The following is a 17,378-nucleotide window of genomic DNA, read 5'->3' as shown; positions in this document are numbered from 1 at the left end:
AAACAGACATTCAGGAGCCTTCTCATGTTTCTTCTTTTTCCAAATGAGGCTGAGCTCAGGCTTTGGTGATGGGCCCAGATGCTCCTTTTAACTAATACCCACATATGGCCCCTCACTCCCTCGCTTTTCTCAGTTGGGATTTTCACCTGTGTGCCAGTAAAGGTAGATTTTTAAGCCATCAACTAGCTTCAGCCATCTATTTGGGCCTCACTGATTTATTTACCTGGCTCTTAGCTTCCATGTAGCAATTCCAATTTTATGAGCCATTATGTTTATATTTAAATAGAAACAAGACCTGTTATTTAAAAGCCATGGGAATTTCACCTACATGAAGCTTGCATAATAAATGATTACAAAGGGAATTTTTCAGATCTCAGATTCAAGGTCATTTTCTAGAGAAGATGACTGACTTTAAACGAAGGTCACCGAAGCTCAGAATTTATAACATGCAGAAGTTGAAACTCAAAATATCAGCTGTCTAAATTTTCAACACAAACCAACCCAGGGTTGAATGACAGATAATTGATCACGTGTGTGCGTGCATGCGCGCGTGCATGTTAAGAACACTTAAGATCTACTCTCTTACATAGAGTTCTTTATCTAATTCAAGGAGCAGATCTGGGTGCTTTGAAGACCTGTGAGGTGTGTAAGCAAGGCCTGCTGATCAACCTGGATGACTTAAACCTGACGGAATTCTACCAGAAGCATCAGCAATCCCGGGTAAGAAACGCACCCACGCTACCTCCACAGACTACAGCAGGTTAGGGGTGCAGGAGGGGGAGAGACCCGCTTTCCCCGATCTAAGGAATGTAGAAGGCCTGTGTGTGACATGAGTCTGAGAATGTCCCTTTGGCTCACTTCTCTGAGAAGGGTCTGTCACTACATGTGAACGTTGGAGAGTTGGGAGGTGTTGGTCATCCTGGGTTGATGTCCACCTGCTGTCAGGGACAAAAGTAGGAAGCTATCAGCTCTAGTGACCAAGTGGACCCACAGGAAGAGCAAAACGTCTGGGCAAGCCCCACGCTCAAATCTGCTGAAGTCATTTAAGTTTAATAGCAACAAAAGAAAGGAAAAAAAAAAATCAGGATGTTGGAGGAAATGGTCCCCAGTTAAATACCAAGTAACTGTGGACAATAAGGAACTGCTCCGCCTAAGGTTACTAAGCACGGAGTAAATGCTCACTGTGTGCTTTTGGGGAATAGGATGAGTGGAGAAAACACTTCTGGGGCATTTGGATTGTGTTTTGAATACTGCAAAAGTTAACCTCAGGTGGGAAGGCAATTTATACCCAAGAAAATCATCACCCAGTTCTCAAGCAAGCAACCTCCCATTTAGAACTACACTCTCCAATACAGAAGCCACAAGCCACATGTGGCTAATGAGAAAGTGGTTGTAACATATGCTTGTAAGTGCTAAATACACACCAAATTTCAAAGAGTAACAAAAAATATAAAATATTATGTTGTTTTATATTAAATGTATATTGTATTAGTACATTTTTCAACATTGTAACAAAATGCCCAAGGCTAGACCACTTTAAAAAAAAAAATAGGCCATGCATGCCATGGCCCTTCCATGTGGGAACAAAGAATAGAGGTTTATTTAGCTCACTGTTCAAGGGCCCATATCTGGTGATGGCCTTGCTGGCAGATCCCTGACACAGAACATTGCATCATGTAACAGGAAGCACTCTCTTACTCTTATAAAGCCAACAGGATTCAATCATGGGGACTTCATCTAGGCAATCTTGTCTAATCCTAATGCCCTCCCAAAGGCCACACCCATAAGCATATAGTCAGATTAAATGTCCATCTTCTTAATGCTTCACAGTGTATCAGTTAACTTTCCGTCACGATAATGAAATACCTGAGGCAATTAACTTACAGAGAGAAAAGGTCTATTTTGGCATGTGGTTCTGGAGGTTCCAGCTTAAGATTGAGTGGCTTATTGCTTTGAGCCTCTAGCACAACATGAAAAGAGCATGTGGTGAAGCAAACTGTTCACCTCATGAGCCAGGAAGCAGAGGGGAAAAGAGGATGACACTAATGTCCCACAATTCTCTTCGATGCTCCCAGTGACCTGAGGAGCTCCCACGAGGCCCCACCTAACTCCTGAAGGTTCTATTACCTGCCAACCGTGCAAGCCTTTTACACATCCAAACCACAGCACTGAGGGCTAGATCTCAACATGTGAATCCTCAGGGGCAACACTGAGACCCTAACTGAATACAGCACACATCGCACCTCAAAGACTTTGCGTGATATAAGAAGCTTAGGAGTCACCACTCTGTCCTGACGACAGGAAAAGCTGAACAAACTGGAAAATCAACAACTCTTCTTAGATACATAAGAAAAATGAGATCACAGGACAAACCACTGTCCCTAAAATTGGAGAGAGAATCACAACTTACCAGAGCAGAAGCTCACAAGCAGAAGCCTGTGTGGGAACAGTGCTGGACACAGAGACCTGAACTGTAATTAGTGAATGCCGGATGCAGTGTGGACAGTCTGAGAGTCAGAAACTCCAAGGAAAACCAGTCATCAGGGTGTCCCCACACTTTTTGTGAGTTTTATCTCCAGGAGCTTAATCAGGTTCTTGCAGTGAATATCAGAAAAAAAAAATCCCTTCACACTTCCGGCCGTGGGAGGGAGCAGTAGCCATGTCTGTATGCGCCAGATTGTACAAAAGTTATATGTTTTAGTCTGCTTGACATCACTATAACAAAATACCTGAGATAATTAACTTATAAAGAAAAAATACTTATTCTGGCTCATAGTTTTGAAGGTCCCAGACCAAGACAGGGTGGACCCACTGGTCTGGGCCTCTGGTAAGTGTGCTGGATGGCAATGGCAAGGAGCACCTGATGGAGCAAACTACTCACCTCATAACCAAGAAACAAAAAAAATAGAAAGAGCCAAGGGTCCCACAGTCTCCTTCAAGAGAAGATCCCCGATGACCAAAGAATCTCTCACCAGGCCCCACCTCTTAAAAGTTCCATCTCCTCTCAGTAGCATCACCTTGGGGACCACATGGACTTTTTGGGGATAATCTACCTCCAAACCACAGTAGGATAACATATGTATAATGGAAATACCAAAAAAGAAGAGAGAAAGGAATAGATTATATCACTGAAGTAAGAGCAACTAAGAATTTCTCCCACCTTAATGTCAAGACATCAAACCAGGGGCTGGGGCTGGGGCTGGGGCTCAGCAGTAGCACACTTGCCTGGCATGTGTGAGGCACTGGGTTCGATTCTCAGCACCACGTATGAATAAATAATGAATAAATAAATAAAGGTCTACCAATAACTTTAAAAAAAAAAGACACCAAACCAGAACTCCAAGAGTCTTAGAGAACACCAAGCAGGATAATTGTGAATAAATAAATAAATAAATTGTGATTTATCATATTTAAGATGGAAAAAAATCAAAGAGAAAGAAAAAAAATCCTGCAAGAAGCTAAGAAGAAAAACTACCTCCCCTGTATAAAGCAAAGTTAAGATTCATATCCAACTTCCCAGAAAACAAGTAAGTAGAGCAAAATATTTAAAACATTGACCAACCTCGAATTCATAGGTTGCTTATCCTGGGATGATGTTTACCTGCTGGACAAGCGGTAATTCTATACCCTGCAAAACTATCCTTCAAAATTAAAGTAGACATTATCACCATATATATATATATATATATATGTGTGTGTGTGTGTGTGTGTGTGTGTGTGTGTGTGATTACACTACAGGTGTGACTTTGCACCATGTTCAGGCAGAGGAAGGAGAAGTTGTGCTCTATTTGTGCACAATATGTCAAAATGCATTCCACTGTCATGAGTAACCAATTAGAACAAATTTTAAAATAAAATAAAATTTGAAATAAAATTGAAGTAGAAATAAAAACTTTTTCAAAGACTTAATACCCCAAAAGGATGTAAAATATCACAGATAACTGTAGATTACAGTCACGTGCTTCCTAATGATCTTTCAGTGATGAACAGCATATGGTGACGGTGCGTACCACGTAGCCCAGCTGTGCATGCTGTACCATCTAGGCTTGTGTACACCACTCTGCGACCATCACACAGCAATAAAATTGTCTACAAACATATTTCTCAGAATGCATCCCCAAAGTTAAGGAACACACAGCTGCAATTATACACTGAAATGATATTTTGGATATATTAAGTTAATAAAATACATGGCTAACATTAATTTCACTGATTTCCTTTTACTTGTTTAATGTGGTTACTCTAATTTTTCAGATTACCTATGTGGTTTGCATTGGTGCCTCACATTGTATTGTACTGGATGGTTCTGATCCAGAAGGTGCCTTGCACATAATAACCATCAATAACATTTATCTAATAAATATAGCCCTCTATTACCATTATAACTTAAAACTGCCCCCCTTATAACACGATTCCAAAAAAGTACTAACAATCATGACTGTAACGCACATGATTTTAAAACTATAAAACCATTGTTAACAACCAGAATGTCACCCCTCAGAGGGACTCACTTCAGCTTTTAGATTATTAGCCTGCTTCCAGACCTTCCTCTGCAAACATTTTGACAGCTGAATCAAAATAGTGTGCATGAGTCTGGGCAATTCTACAGTTTCTTTTTTTAAACCCTAAGGTGCTAGACAAAGGAACACAATTCTGATAAGAATAAAGGATATTGGAAGCTCTTAATAAGTCATGCTACATCAGCGTTGCAAAGACTGGGCCTCAGAAGTTTAGAGAAAGAAGAACAGAAAGAAAAAGGGGGGGAAGGAAGGAAGGATCAGAGGGACAGAGGCGGGGAGGAAGGAGAAAGAATTTCTTGAAAAATACATTCAGCATTTTGAGGCCTGAGACTCTCCCAATCACTCCTAACCCCAAACATGAAGGTCTGACACGAGAAGCAAAGTAACTCACACTTTGGAATGTTGAGTCAGAACACTGAAAGGAACCAGGCGTGCTGAGCGCCAGCCAGAGTGTAGACAGGCTCTTCTCAAAAAGTAGATCATTCCAGAAAGTAAGCCCCACGAACTACCTGAGAAGGAGGATATGCCCAGGTAAGGCTGGTCCCCCAGGACACTATTAGGATGCTCTCTAGACATCACAGACCCCGTGTAGCCCGGGAATGCCTTGTCTAGTAAAGACCTCTTTGGGTCCCAAGCATTTCACGTTGTTCTTCCTGCCAAACTGCTGCTACCATGCCACCTTGGCTTACCAGTGATCTTTGTAGGATTGACCCAATAATAGAAAAATTCTCCAGTTGTCTTAAAAATGTTTGCACTCCCATGTAGCCTGAGGAAGCCTGTCCTGCTGAAAAGCTCGCCAGCTCTGACTAAGATCGGAACCTGAATCCTATTCCCTTCCCTAAAGGTGCTGGGTGAACTTGGGGAAGCTATGTCCGTTCCCTGGGCCTCAGCTCTCCAGCCCATCTGTGGGGAATGGGAGATAATTCCTACCTTGCAGGGATGGATGTAAGAAAAGACTTGAGCTCCTAACAGAATGACGCAGTGCCCGCACAGAGAAGGCTCGAAGGGAATGGGAACCACCACTCAAAGCCACAGAGACACCCAACTTCTTTGGCACAAAGGACTAAAGTAGAATCCATCTCCATCATGGAACAATCCAAACCTACTGGCCCACACAGGGGTCATGCCCAGGCCCTCCAGCTCACTGTTTCCCCCAAGTGGAGATTCTAGAAAGATCTGAAAGCAACTGTCTTTGCGGGGTCTGGGCAGGGAGGGGACGCAGGCACACTCAAAGGCGTTGAGTGATGAGAGCTGAACAAAGGGCAAAAATGGGGACAAGGACCAGCCGTGAGGCCACCGGGCCTGAAGTGAGGAGGGGTGCTTACCAGGGCCAGGATGGCTGTCCAGTAGAGGAGAGCGGTGGCGGCCAGACCACTGCCCACAGCGAGGGAACAGGAGGAGAAAACACCCCGGGCCCTCGCTCCTCCGCCCCCTGGTCTCCTGCCAGCCGAACCCACTGGCCAAACCCAGTGGGAAACCAGAGGGCGAGGGAGCCCAGCCATGCAGTCCACGGGGTCAGCCTGCAGGCCACAGTGCTGGCTGGAAAGTGGCTCTGGAGGGGAGAGTGGAAAACGTCCAGCACGGTCATTACTCCACGTGGAAGCAGAAAAGCTTTTAAAACCAGTTTGGGTGAGAACTTGACAGGTCATCAAAGCCTTCTGGAAACGCCCTCCATTATGATCACGGTGGGAAGGTGCTGCAGACCCACCCTGCGGAGGACGGCAGGGCTCACACTTTCACAGCAGTTGTGCCTGTTCCTTCCCGTGGCCTGTTGTGAAGGTAACAGCGTCTGTTTGCTACAGGTCGGAGCTAAACTTGAGACACAAGCGAAGTGCAACTCAGAAGAGTCCAGAACCCTCCACCTGGACCAGGACTGTGGTCTAACACACAGCTACCCACGGAGCCACGGACCTCGGCCTGTGCCTCAGAAATGAGCTCAGAAATGGCAGGCCCTCTGACGGGACCAGCCCTGCGGGGGTGGCCCCCAGGGGGCCGTGGATTGATCTGTGTCCCCATGTTCCTGTGCCTCTGAGGGCCTGGTTCCTTTTCCCATCCAGGCCATGGCTCCTGCAGGCCTCTCAGCCACCCTCCGTGCTGGTCACTCCTTGGAAAAGAGGTTCCCTTCCGGAGAAGTGGGGTAACTGGTGCCAAACCTAGCTATACAAAGATAGGGACAAAACCAAAGCCAGAACAGGTCCACTGGCTTCAGCCCAGCCTGGCTCTCCCTTGACCTCAACTAAGTAGCCCACGAGCTTCTTTTATCTTATGCATTTCCCATTTAAATGTTTTCTTTTGCTTTTGATTATAATAATCATGCAAAAATCTCCCATAGTTCACCTCCCCAGATAACAGCTTTTAACTGTTAGCTGCAGGTCTTTTTTTTTTTTCCCCCTTATTAAAATGCCACTGCCCAGGCTCAACCCAAGATTCTGATTTGATTGACGTGGCATGGGGCCAAGTATCAATTTTTTAAATTGTGCCAAAATACACATAACATGAGACTTTAGCCAACTTTTAAAACACTTATTGAAGCCCCACATAATGGTGCTCACTGTAATCCCAGATATTTGGGAAGCCATGGCAGGAGGATTGCAAGTCTGGGGTCAGCCTGGGCAACTTAAGTGAGATCGGGATCTCAAAATAAAAAATAGAAAGGGCTGGGAGTGTGACTTTACCACTAAGTACCTCTGGGTTCAGTTCCCAATACTACAATAAATAAATAAATGGCATTTATTGAACACCTACTATATGTCAAACATGGGGCTGCAGATACTGGGCAGTCCAAAGCCAACCCAGTCACTTCTTCCTAATGAGAAAGTCCACAGTAGCAATAAACACAATAGGGGAGGGTCAGAACAAGGGACCTGCAAAATCTAGGTTTTGCTCCCATCGTTCCATCCACATATGTATTTATTGAGCACACGCTACGTACCAGGCACTGTGAGTAGAGGTGACAACAAGATATGGGCCCCACCCTCACACACCTCAATCCCAGACCACGTGCCTGGGAAGCCTATGTTGAATTCTTGCCTCTGGGGGATATTTTGTTTTGTAAAATGCCCCAACCACCTGTGTCAGCTCAATTTACATAATGCCTAGGGCAAATGGGCAGAGGTTACTGTCCCCCCTTATAAGTGGAGTCACTCTGGCCTCACACAGTTAAAACTCTTTGCCCTGCATCACAGTGTTTGGTGACGTCAGGCTGCCCACCTGCCCGGCAGCACTGTCGGGGCCTTGTCCGCTGGGCCCTGGAGATGAGCTCCCCGCTGCCTCTGTTCTGCGGCACAGGAGGGTCTCAAGGGCCTCCAGCTGTGGTTGTTTTGAAGCACAGGCCTGGCCTTGCTCCATCTCAGTCAAAGACAGATGTCCTCGGACACATGCAGGCACCTAATCACCCTTAGACCTGGGAGCATCTCCAGAACATATTTGGAGATTTGACAAAATGTCCAGCCAGGCTGTCAGGCTCTTCGAGGGCACTGCCTGGGCACTGAAAGTTCCCCTGGGTAGCAAGCCTGTTGGCCAAACGGAGGGTAAAGAAAATGAAGGGTGGGAAGAGAAGAAAAGAAAGAAAATCAGCTGCTTGGTGGGCCTTGCTGTCCAGAGCTTGCGTCCATGGCTTCAACTGCCTTCTCCTTTCCCCATGTCCCCACCCCCTCCTGCCACTCCCAGACGCTTCAGGCTGGTGACAAAGGGAAGGCCACGTGGGAACCAGAGCGCGATGTGATTGGGTCAAGTGGAGAGTGGATCAGGAGTAGTTCCAATAAATTACGTTCCAAAATCTATTTCATTTGCTGATTGAATGCCACCGAGCTCTCAGTCAACAGGTCCCTCCCACTTGTGGCTTGGGAGTGGAAAGGATGCCTCTGGGTTGCCTACCAAGCCAGCTCCAATTGGCCGGCCGAGCCGTGTCAGCATCGCAAGCTCTGCAAAGGGCTCACGTAAAGAGGAGCCGCGAGATTTATGGCACCACCCGACAGGTTCCCTCCCACAGAATAGAGAAGAGACACAATCTGCTAGAAGTGACTTTTCAAATTATCTGCAGAAAACATTAGTGGATATTTTCCCATCTGCATGCCTGCAGGCCTTATTGAGTCATAAAAAGTAAATGATCTCCCTGAATGCTTTGACAAACCTGATAGTTCCAAGCCATTTTCTAGCTGATTGATTTGCCATTATGCATCAGTGTGTCTCTACGCAGAGGGCTCCCTGGCAAAGACAGGGCTGGACAGAAAGCCCTCATTCCCTCACAGGAGGCCAGGGCCAGGAGAGCCAGCAGGGGACAAGGTAAAGGAGCTGAAAGGCCTGGCAGGAAGGCTTCCCAGAGGAGGTGGCTTTGGAGACCATCCTGAAAGGAGGCAGCAGGTACCTGCTCTTAGGGAAGGTGGGAGGAGGCATGGGAAACAGAAAAGTGAAAACAAGCAATTTGCTGTCTGCCTACTCAAGGCCAAGGTCAACAGAGCCCAGAAAACAACCAAGGCTAAAAATAGAAGTCTAACTGCTAAGGACAGGCTGGCTTGAGCCTTTTAAGACGGGCCCATAGGATGCTGGAGAAGCCTTGGGCAGTGACCTTGAGGCCAGTTGGCACCAAGATCCGGAGTTGGCCTGATTCAGAAGGAAGAGCACATCGATCCTTGCTCAACTTCCGCACCTTTTCTGGCCGCTGTTTGGTCCTGGAAGAGGTGTGTTCTGCCCCAACTTCCTGAGCCGCCCTTGATCTAATAGGAACAGGAAGATGGGCCTGGCTGTGACAGGAAGGAGGCACCCTGCAGTGGTCATGTGTCAAGTCCACACTGTGCTACCCTACGCACCCAGAGTCACAGTTCTGAAGGGTGACGTGAAGGGCTGGCTCCCTGTGGGGCACTTTAGCCCTCCAGGACTGGGCGACGTCCTGAACTCAGCCTGGCCCATCCAGAGACCCCCGACTCATGGGACTTGGCATAAGGATGATGAGGGATTAAAGGACCTTCCCCTCATTTCCTCCCAAAGTAGGAATCCTCCCTTACTGACCCACTGATTTATCCGAGGGGAAGGTCCAAGGACAGGGGCGCTGTGGCCTAATGGCTCCACCTTGCTAGGCAGCACCTGCTTCAAGCTCCAGGGAAAAAGCAGAAATGGGCAAGGGGCATGGCTCGTGGTAGAGCACTGTGTAATAGGCCCAGGGCCTTGGATTCCATCCCAGGACCAAAGTAAGTGAATAAATAAATAACAAGTGCAAGATGTGGTATCCAGAATAAAGACACATGTTTACGAGTCAGGGAGTAAAGGAACAAATGAAGTTCATCAGGAAAGCTTCCACAGGAGGTGACATTTGCAACAGCTGTGTAAGGAAGTTCTAGACATGGCCAGGCAGGAGAGTGGCATCAAAATAGACACATGAAAGCGACCGACGAAAGAAAGCTCAAGCAAAGGCCCTGAGGTGAGGTCCCCAATGCTACCTAAGATCCTGCCTGGACACACCTGGGGATTAGGTAAGCAGCTGGCGGAAGGGGACCGTGGCCAGGGATGCCACTTGGTGGCAAGTGCAAGGCCCTGAGTTCAATCCCTAGCATGGCAAAAAAAATAGACAACCTGATTGTAAAGGGAGAGATGAACAGAACTGAGGTGTGGGGCTCTTTCTCTGGGCAAAAGAGGATCTAGGAAAACCAAGCTTCCCAGAGGCATCTGTGTCCCAGATTGTCCCGCAGTGAAGTTGGCACTTCTAAGACACATCTCGTCCTGTTTACTCCTGTGCTCAAAGACACCAGCAGTTCCCCCACACGCAGCATCATGTCCACACTGCTCACGTCTGCCCAGTGTGGTCCACACCTCACCATCTCCCAGCCTGTGCCAAAAAAAATTTTTTTTTTTTAATTTCAAAGCAGACGCCCACCCCATGTGCTCCAGCCACACTACACAGGAGGGAATTTCGCTCACCACACGCTCCTCTGCTGGCCTTCAGGGTCTCTGTCCAGAAGGCCTAACAGCCCCCCTCGGCACTTGTCCTTTAAGGACTGTCAAAGGCCACCTTCTCCAAGAAGCCCTCCCCCAGCTCACAGTCACCAGTCTCTCTTCCTCCTTTCATCTCCATTGTGACACCAGGCACAGGTGGCTGCTATCAGAGCTGTTTGTGACTGAGGCTCTCTCCTCCGCATCAGGTGACCAGCTCCCAGCAGGGAGCTCTGAGACCTCCTGCCCTCTGCTCCCCACAACTCCAGACACAAAGCTTTGCGCTCATGACTGCTCGGCTTGTATCTATGGGGTGGGATGGAGCCTGCCAAATGGAGCTTTCTCAGTACCTCGTCCATGAAGTAGTACAGAACTCCACCCCGGCTGCCTCCGGCTCCGTCCCCTGCTCCCCAAGGGTGGTCCTTGCTTTGAAACTTGGGCTCTAGTCACACTTCTTGTCAGCTCTAGGTCTTGCTCCTCCCCCCCCCGCCCCCATTGAGATCATGAATACCTTGTAGACGGATCTGACGAGCTTCCTTTTCCATATTTAGGCACAAAATGAGCTGATGAATTCAGGCTTATACCTGGTGCTGCTGCTTCACCTGTATGAGCAGCGGTTTGCAGAACTCATGAGACTCAATTACAGCCGGGTCTCAAGGGAGAGGGTAAGTCTGGTCCCGAACCCGCACTGTCTCCTGTGGCCTAAAAAACTCTGGGATGTGTTTATTAGATGTGCGTCTGTTGAGGTCCTCACGGTCACTTGGTAAGATATGGGACTCTGGTCAGGACCGAGATTAGAGCTGCTAAGTGTATCTACAGTGACCCTCTTTATGAAAAGTGATACAATATAGTGATTAAGTGGTCATTAGTGATCATATAAGAAAGTATGTCCCCCAAAATAGAGGCCAGCAATGATGTGGGGGCTGGGTGTGCACTGTGTGAGCATGCCCACTGCCCGAGCACGGAGGACCTGTGAAAAAGAGGGCTCTTCCCCACAGGAGATCTGGTTAGCCATAGACTGTAAGAGGACCTCACTTCCTGATTTGCTTTGGATCCCTGGGTACATTATACCAGCACGTGTGTGTGTGTGTGTGTGTGTGTGTGTGTACCTGCAGGCACCTGCTGAAGGAGAAAGGATACCAAGAAATAAAGATGCTGGTGTGACTCTATCAGAGGCATGGCCATGTATTTACCAGGCATGGTCATCTGTGGCCGCCCTTCCTTTAACAAGAAGCCCAGGGTCCTCTAGGTGGCCAGGTGATATGGAGGGAGAGGCCTGCTCTACTACTAACTCTGTGGCTTGGCCTTTGCAAAGTCAACCACGGGCTGACCTCTGAAGTGTCCTAGAACACTTAGTCATTGTCAGGTCAGCACCTTGGGTCCCAGGAGCCTGCCCTCTTCATCAAATGGCTGTCTGTGGCCAGGCCAGGCAGGAGACAGGCCAGGGGCACCATCCTTTCCTTAGGTCATGCCAGGGGCGGCTGTGTTCTTAGTGTTTTGGATTCCCAGGACAACCCTTGAAGCTCGGATCCTGACCTCTGCTCACGTCAGAAGGTCATGATAAGAAGGTCAGCCAGAGTGGCAGTGGACAAGGCACAGACAGTGCCATGAGGCCAACTTAGTGCTCTCCCATCTATCCCATGTGCCTCTCTTCCTCCTTAATTTCTTTTCCTTCTTTCTTTATTTATTTTTCTTCCTCTCTCCTCCTCCTCATCCTTCTTTCTCAAGTGGACAGGAGGCATCTGCCACACCAGTTATGCCTAGAGACCCAAGCCCTGTGATCCCAGGTGTGGCTTACATGACCTCAGGTGTGGGCTACTGTGATCTGTTGGGAGTCACCCCTATTAAAAATACCAGATTCAAGCCATCTGTCATACACATTCTAGATTCGTTCCTGCTTTAAACACTGAGCTCTCAAGTAAGCAAACAGGCTGGGTCTCTGCCAACATATCTTCTCAGGAATCTCACCCTCTTTTTGACCCAGGCCTGTCCTTCCTTAACCCTTCCATGGTTTTAACGGTAACATAAATTCCTCAGAGAAATACATTTTTTTAGAAAAGGAAAGTACAGGAAGCAGGAAACGATCCTTTGTTAACATTTCTGTAACCTCATTTTCGTGATTCCACATCTTTTTAATGAACTTTTTATTGCACACTGAGCTTCGAGGCAGCCAGGGTTGTCATAGGTCATGGACGGTCCCTGCATCAGTGAGCCAAAGTGGTGGACATCAGCCACCCAACTGCGCCAAAGCAAAACACAAAGTCAAATGGTACCACCCAGCAGATGAACACCAAGGCCCAAGAGCACTGATGCTAAGGAACCTTCCATTAAAGCCATTCTGTGGAAGGCCCTCGTTACCCCAGGAGCAAGGAGGGACCAGGGTATAAAGAAGCAGAAAGAGCCAGGCAGCACTCCCCTCTCACCACCAGCTCACGGTTAACCTGAGAAACACTGAGACAGACCCCCCCTTCAGTCATCCAGCAAGAACTGGTATGAACCACCCATTAGGAGGCAGCCGCAAGGAAGCAAGAAACCAATGGATTTTGTCATATTCACCACACTCTTTTGAATTTTGGCCTTGGTATTTTCCTGTAGAAGATACTCAGAATCCAAGGGTAACATTTAGGAAAAGAGAGGTACAAAGCCGGGAGAGAAACCCTCCTGCCTGTTCTTTTACCTGCCAGAACCAGAGAATTGGGCTTCTTGACTATCTCATTAAGAGTCCTGGTGACCTGAGTGTTAATTGTAGCGATGGCTCTTTCCCTGCTCTGACATGCCCTGCCCTGCACCAGGGGAGAATATGGGCTCAGAGAATAAGGCTGGCAGCCATGATGCCACAACCGTTCCTTTCTTTGAGGAGTTTATGAACAAGCTGGGAGACAAGACTCACATGTTTATAAAGACATAAAATAACTGAAAAGGAGTAACTGAGCAAGAGAACCAGGGGCCCAGCGAATTCCTAGAGGCTGTAAAGTTGACAAGACAGCATCTCTCTGGCTGGGGCTTCCTCGGCATCCAACAATTCTGTTAATCATCTCTCTTCTCAATGAGGATGTGAGATATTTGAAGACAAAGCCAGGACTTCTACACCTGTCTCTCTTGCTGAGTACAGGCTTTGTCACAGTTGACTGCTGACCATGTCCACAACACTATGGATTCCAGGAACACTGGGTGATTACAAATGTGCCAAAGAAAGAAGTGGTGTGTTTCGGTTGGGGTCTCATTGACCACTTGGGCACAGTCTCTTATGTCTTCTATATCCCACAGAAGTGCTTAGAAAATGCCTGGTACATGATAGGTTATAAAAAAAAAAAAAATGAACCCAGGGGCACTCAACCACTGAGTGCCACATTCCCTGCACTTTTTTTTTTTTTTTTTAATTTAGAGACAGGGTCTCTCTGAGTTGCTTAGTGCCTTGCTAAGTTGCTGAGGCTGGCTTTGAACTCATGATCCTCCTGCCTCAGCCTCCTGAGCCATTGGGATTATAGGCATGCACCACTGTGCCCAGCGCTCAATAACTTTTTAATGCACAATGAATCAGAACCTACTTCTTCCAGGGAGCGAGTCCAGAATCATATTTTTAGAGAAAGTGATAATACAAATTCCTAGAGAGAATAGTACTCTAGGTAAAGGAACACTCCAATATCAAGGTATATTCATTAATTCTGCATACTTACTCTATGCCTGGTTCTAAATTAGATGCTGAGAATACAGAGATAAGACCCTCCTTGCCTATAAGGCACTCAGCGTCTAAAGACAGAGAAACACACCTCAAACTGTGCCTGGCTCATGATAGAAGACTGAGCTGGAGGAGGAGGAACTCAGTGCAGAGCAGAGTTAGCTGCAGTGAAGGGCTGTCATCTCCACCCACCTCCTTCCACATTTTCTCTGAGACAGAGTCTCCAGCCAGGCTCTTCAGGGACACCAGCCAGTGTTTGGGAGGCCTTATTTCTAATCCTTCAGGTCACAGCCTCTGCCAGCAGTCTGCCCTGCTCTGGGAGCCTGGTGGCAATGCTGCTTCTGTTACTGCTCGAGTCAACTGATCAATATATAGACTAAATCTTTGCACGGATGGCAGATGGACAATGGGTGAGGAAGGAGAGGGTACTCTGTGCCAAGGAATATGCCAAGGCAAATAAAAGTCAAGGAGTTGTGTGGCCAGGGCAGGCAGAAAGTGGCCCAAGGTGTGGGCAGAGAGCCTGTCAGGAAGAGTCTGGGTATGGCTCTGGCGGCTACAGAACAGTTCCCAGCCTGGGACTGACAGGCCAGGAGACAGGGATGTTTGATAACTGCAGGAGCCACATGGAGGGTGGGCAGGATGGTGGGGGAAGAGACCACCTGGGCAGCTGTTGCAATGGCACAGGGGATTGGAGGGCCACATGGGGGGTATGGGAGAAGGGCTTGGGGGGGTATGGGGAGAGGGGAGGCTGAAGGCACTGATGTTATTCTCTGCACATGCCCAGTGGGAGGCTGGCCTTTCCTCACTTGGGATGTCCTGGAAGGAGCACTGCCAGGATACACAAGTGCCTAGCAGCCTCTTTCCCTTCCACACCCACATGGAGCCTCCCAGTATTCAGGGCCTGCTCCCTTAGAGACCCCTGTTGGGGCTTCCTCCTTGCCTGGGTCTCATCTCCATCTGATTATTCCAGTGTCTTCTGAAGAAAGCACATCCCTTCGTCTTCTGTTAATGGTGACAAAGCCAGGCTAGGTGGCAGGGGAGGGGAGCATGGTGCCTGGGAGGCAGGTAGGGTGTGGAAATAACCCTCAGATCCCACTGGTCCATTCATGGCCCTTCCCCATTCCCACAGTTTCTACAAAACCAGAAACTCTTACCCTAAGGGACCAAATCTACCCAGAATATGAGAAGCCCAGGTTTGGCCCACAGTCAGGAAATCTTCCTGCTCACCAAGATGAACTTTTGTGGTGGAGCGTGAGGGTTGGTTAGCTAGACACATTCACCTGGCGAAGGCAACCAGAAGATGGAGGCCAAGGTCAGCACGATCCTGGTGTATAATTTACCAGGTAACCAGGACCCATTACCCTGGATGAAATTCCATCCTTCTCCTGCCCCTCCCCCCCTGCATGGGCACAGGGACTAGGGCTGCCTCAACACTGGCCACGCAGTTGCCCAGTAACAGTGTCCAGCACCCCTTGTTTTGTCCCCAGCCTGTCACAAAGCCCCTCCTCTTCCAGGGGAAGAGCACCAGCCCCTTCTGCCTTGGAGCCCACATCCCTGCAGGCTGGCACAATGGGCTCCCACGGAGTAAACAGTGTTTCTTATTGTGGCATAAAATGCCATAAAGTCAGAACAAAGAGAGAGCCCAGGGCCTTGATGGGTCTGCTGCTTCCTGTGAGCAGATAATACAACCGATTGTTTAAAAGCCAGTGGTGAGGCAAGTGGCCAGTGAGTACAGCCTTCACCCCCACAGCCTATTCGGCCCATCAGGGAGGGATTCTGCTATTCAGATCAATCACTGAAAGGAAGCAAGTCTGGCCACACCGCCAAATTTAGAAGCCCTGAAACAGCAAAGGTGACTCAGGTTATTGCTGCAGCTATGGGACTCGCTATGCTGAGTATGGACACTGCCCTCAGTACCTCTGCCCGTTCCGTGCCCCTTTAAGGTGATGTAAGAGGTTTCTAGAACATTCTCGAGATTAGGGAACTGTACATCTGTTCACAATTGCATTAGAAAAACAATTCATTTCTCATTGTCTTCTTTCTCCTAGTTGACAAGAAATTACCCACAACCCAGACCGGAAGAAAATGAAAGTAGGTTTGGGGGTCAGTCCTGCCATTTTGAGGGTGTTTGCTAAATTACTCCTTTTCTGTTACTGTGTGGAACGTAATCCTATGGAAGGAAGTCATGACCACCACCCAGAGGCAAAAATAACACTGTAAAGCTTGGGAAAGTCACTGCAGCTAACAGGAAGGCGAGTCCAAGTATGCTGGATGCAGAGCAGATAAGAATTTTAATTCATCCTGAAAGCAAGGAGAAGGGTCAACAAAGGGGCAGAGGGTATCAGCAGGCGGAAGATAAGGTTTTTTTTTTTTTTCCTTTTCCTTGCTGGGATTCTCCAGCATCCAGCACTTGGTGAGCTGGAGGTGTGTGTGTGTGGGGGGGGGGTCTGTCAGGATCCTGTCTGGAATTTTTCTTCCCAAACCCTGAAGTGGGGACTGTTTGGCCGTTACCAAAAGGAACTGCATTCAAAACAAGCAAGGGCTTGATTGGATTCTCTCACCATTCGGCCCAATTCAGTGGGTCTGCTGGATTCAGAACAAAGCAAACACGTCTGAGAAAAGTCTCTGAAAGGCAGAGATCTCCAAGCATGTCCAGAAAAGTCTCACTGTTCCTTATTTCATTCTGGACTGGAGAAAATGTGCTTAATTAAAGCAGGGGGGGCTCAAAGTCAGACTCAGGAAGAACTTCTCTATCAGGAGGGAGAATAAACACTGCAGTGAATTGAGGTGGGTGTGACTATTGGATCCCCAGGAGGTTCTCTGGGTGTGAAATCTTAAAACTACCTGCCTGGAAAGGTTTAGAACAGTGGCTCCTCCGCTGGCTTTGCCATCAGAATCACCGGGGCACTTACCCAAAACACAGATCCCCCGGGCCCTCCGGCGATGGGGCGGGGCCCTGCAATGTCTCTTTCAGGCACAGACCCCAGTGACTCTGATGCGGCTGGCCACGAGGATGTTTTAGATAACCCCACAAGACCCGCCCAGGCAGCTCAGCTCTCCCCAGGGTGGGACCCAGCCTGCGACCCGAGAGAGCCAATTTGTCATTCGGGGCACGCAGTCCCGGGGAGCCGAGCTGACCGTTTCCCCAGGCCGGGGAGGGCCCTTCCTTGCATTCACAAAAGGAGCCCACCGAGCCAGAGTCCCCGCGCGTCCGCGGAGTCCCGCGAGCCGGCCCGGGGCCCAGCGCCCCCTCC

The 17,378-nt window shown here is 48.3% G+C and overlaps 1 protein-coding gene and 1 long non-coding RNA gene across 5 annotated transcripts in view; one reads left to right on the top strand and one right to left on the bottom strand.

Moving 5' to 3' along the window:
* LOC125615075 overlaps positions 1–17,372 on the bottom strand; it is a 44,358-nt gene extending 26,986 nt beyond the window's left edge. For 2 of the 4 annotated variants that reach the window (XR_007345625.1, XR_007345627.1), the window contains exon 1: positions 17,037–17,372. This is a non-coding gene — a long non-coding RNA (uncharacterized LOC125615075). Of the gene's footprint in view, positions 1–10,795; positions 10,977–17,036 lie in introns of those variants that run through there. The other 2 variants (XR_007345626.1, XR_007345624.1) reach the window with 1 other exon arrangement.
* Positions 1–17,378, top strand: part of Marchf10 (membrane associated ring-CH-type finger 10) — an 87,518-nt gene that overhangs the window by 67,799 nt on the left and 2,341 nt on the right. Inside the window, exons 8-10 of the mRNA XM_015504780.2 lie at positions 611–720; positions 10,997–11,110; positions 16,173–16,215. Coding sequence (XP_015360266.1) covers positions 611–720; positions 10,997–11,110; positions 16,173–16,215 — 267 coding nt within the window. The remainder of the gene's footprint in view (positions 1–610; positions 721–10,996; positions 11,111–16,172; positions 16,216–17,378) is intronic.

This window comes from Marmota marmota, unplaced genomic scaffold (genome assembly GCF_001458135.2).
Source record: "Marmota marmota marmota unplaced genomic scaffold, marMar, whole genome shotgun sequence".
Classification (NCBI taxonomy): domain Eukaryota; kingdom Metazoa; phylum Chordata; class Mammalia; order Rodentia; family Sciuridae; genus Marmota; species Marmota marmota.
Note: the sequence above shows the minus strand (reverse complement) of the source record. Positions and strands in the feature narration are given on the sequence as shown.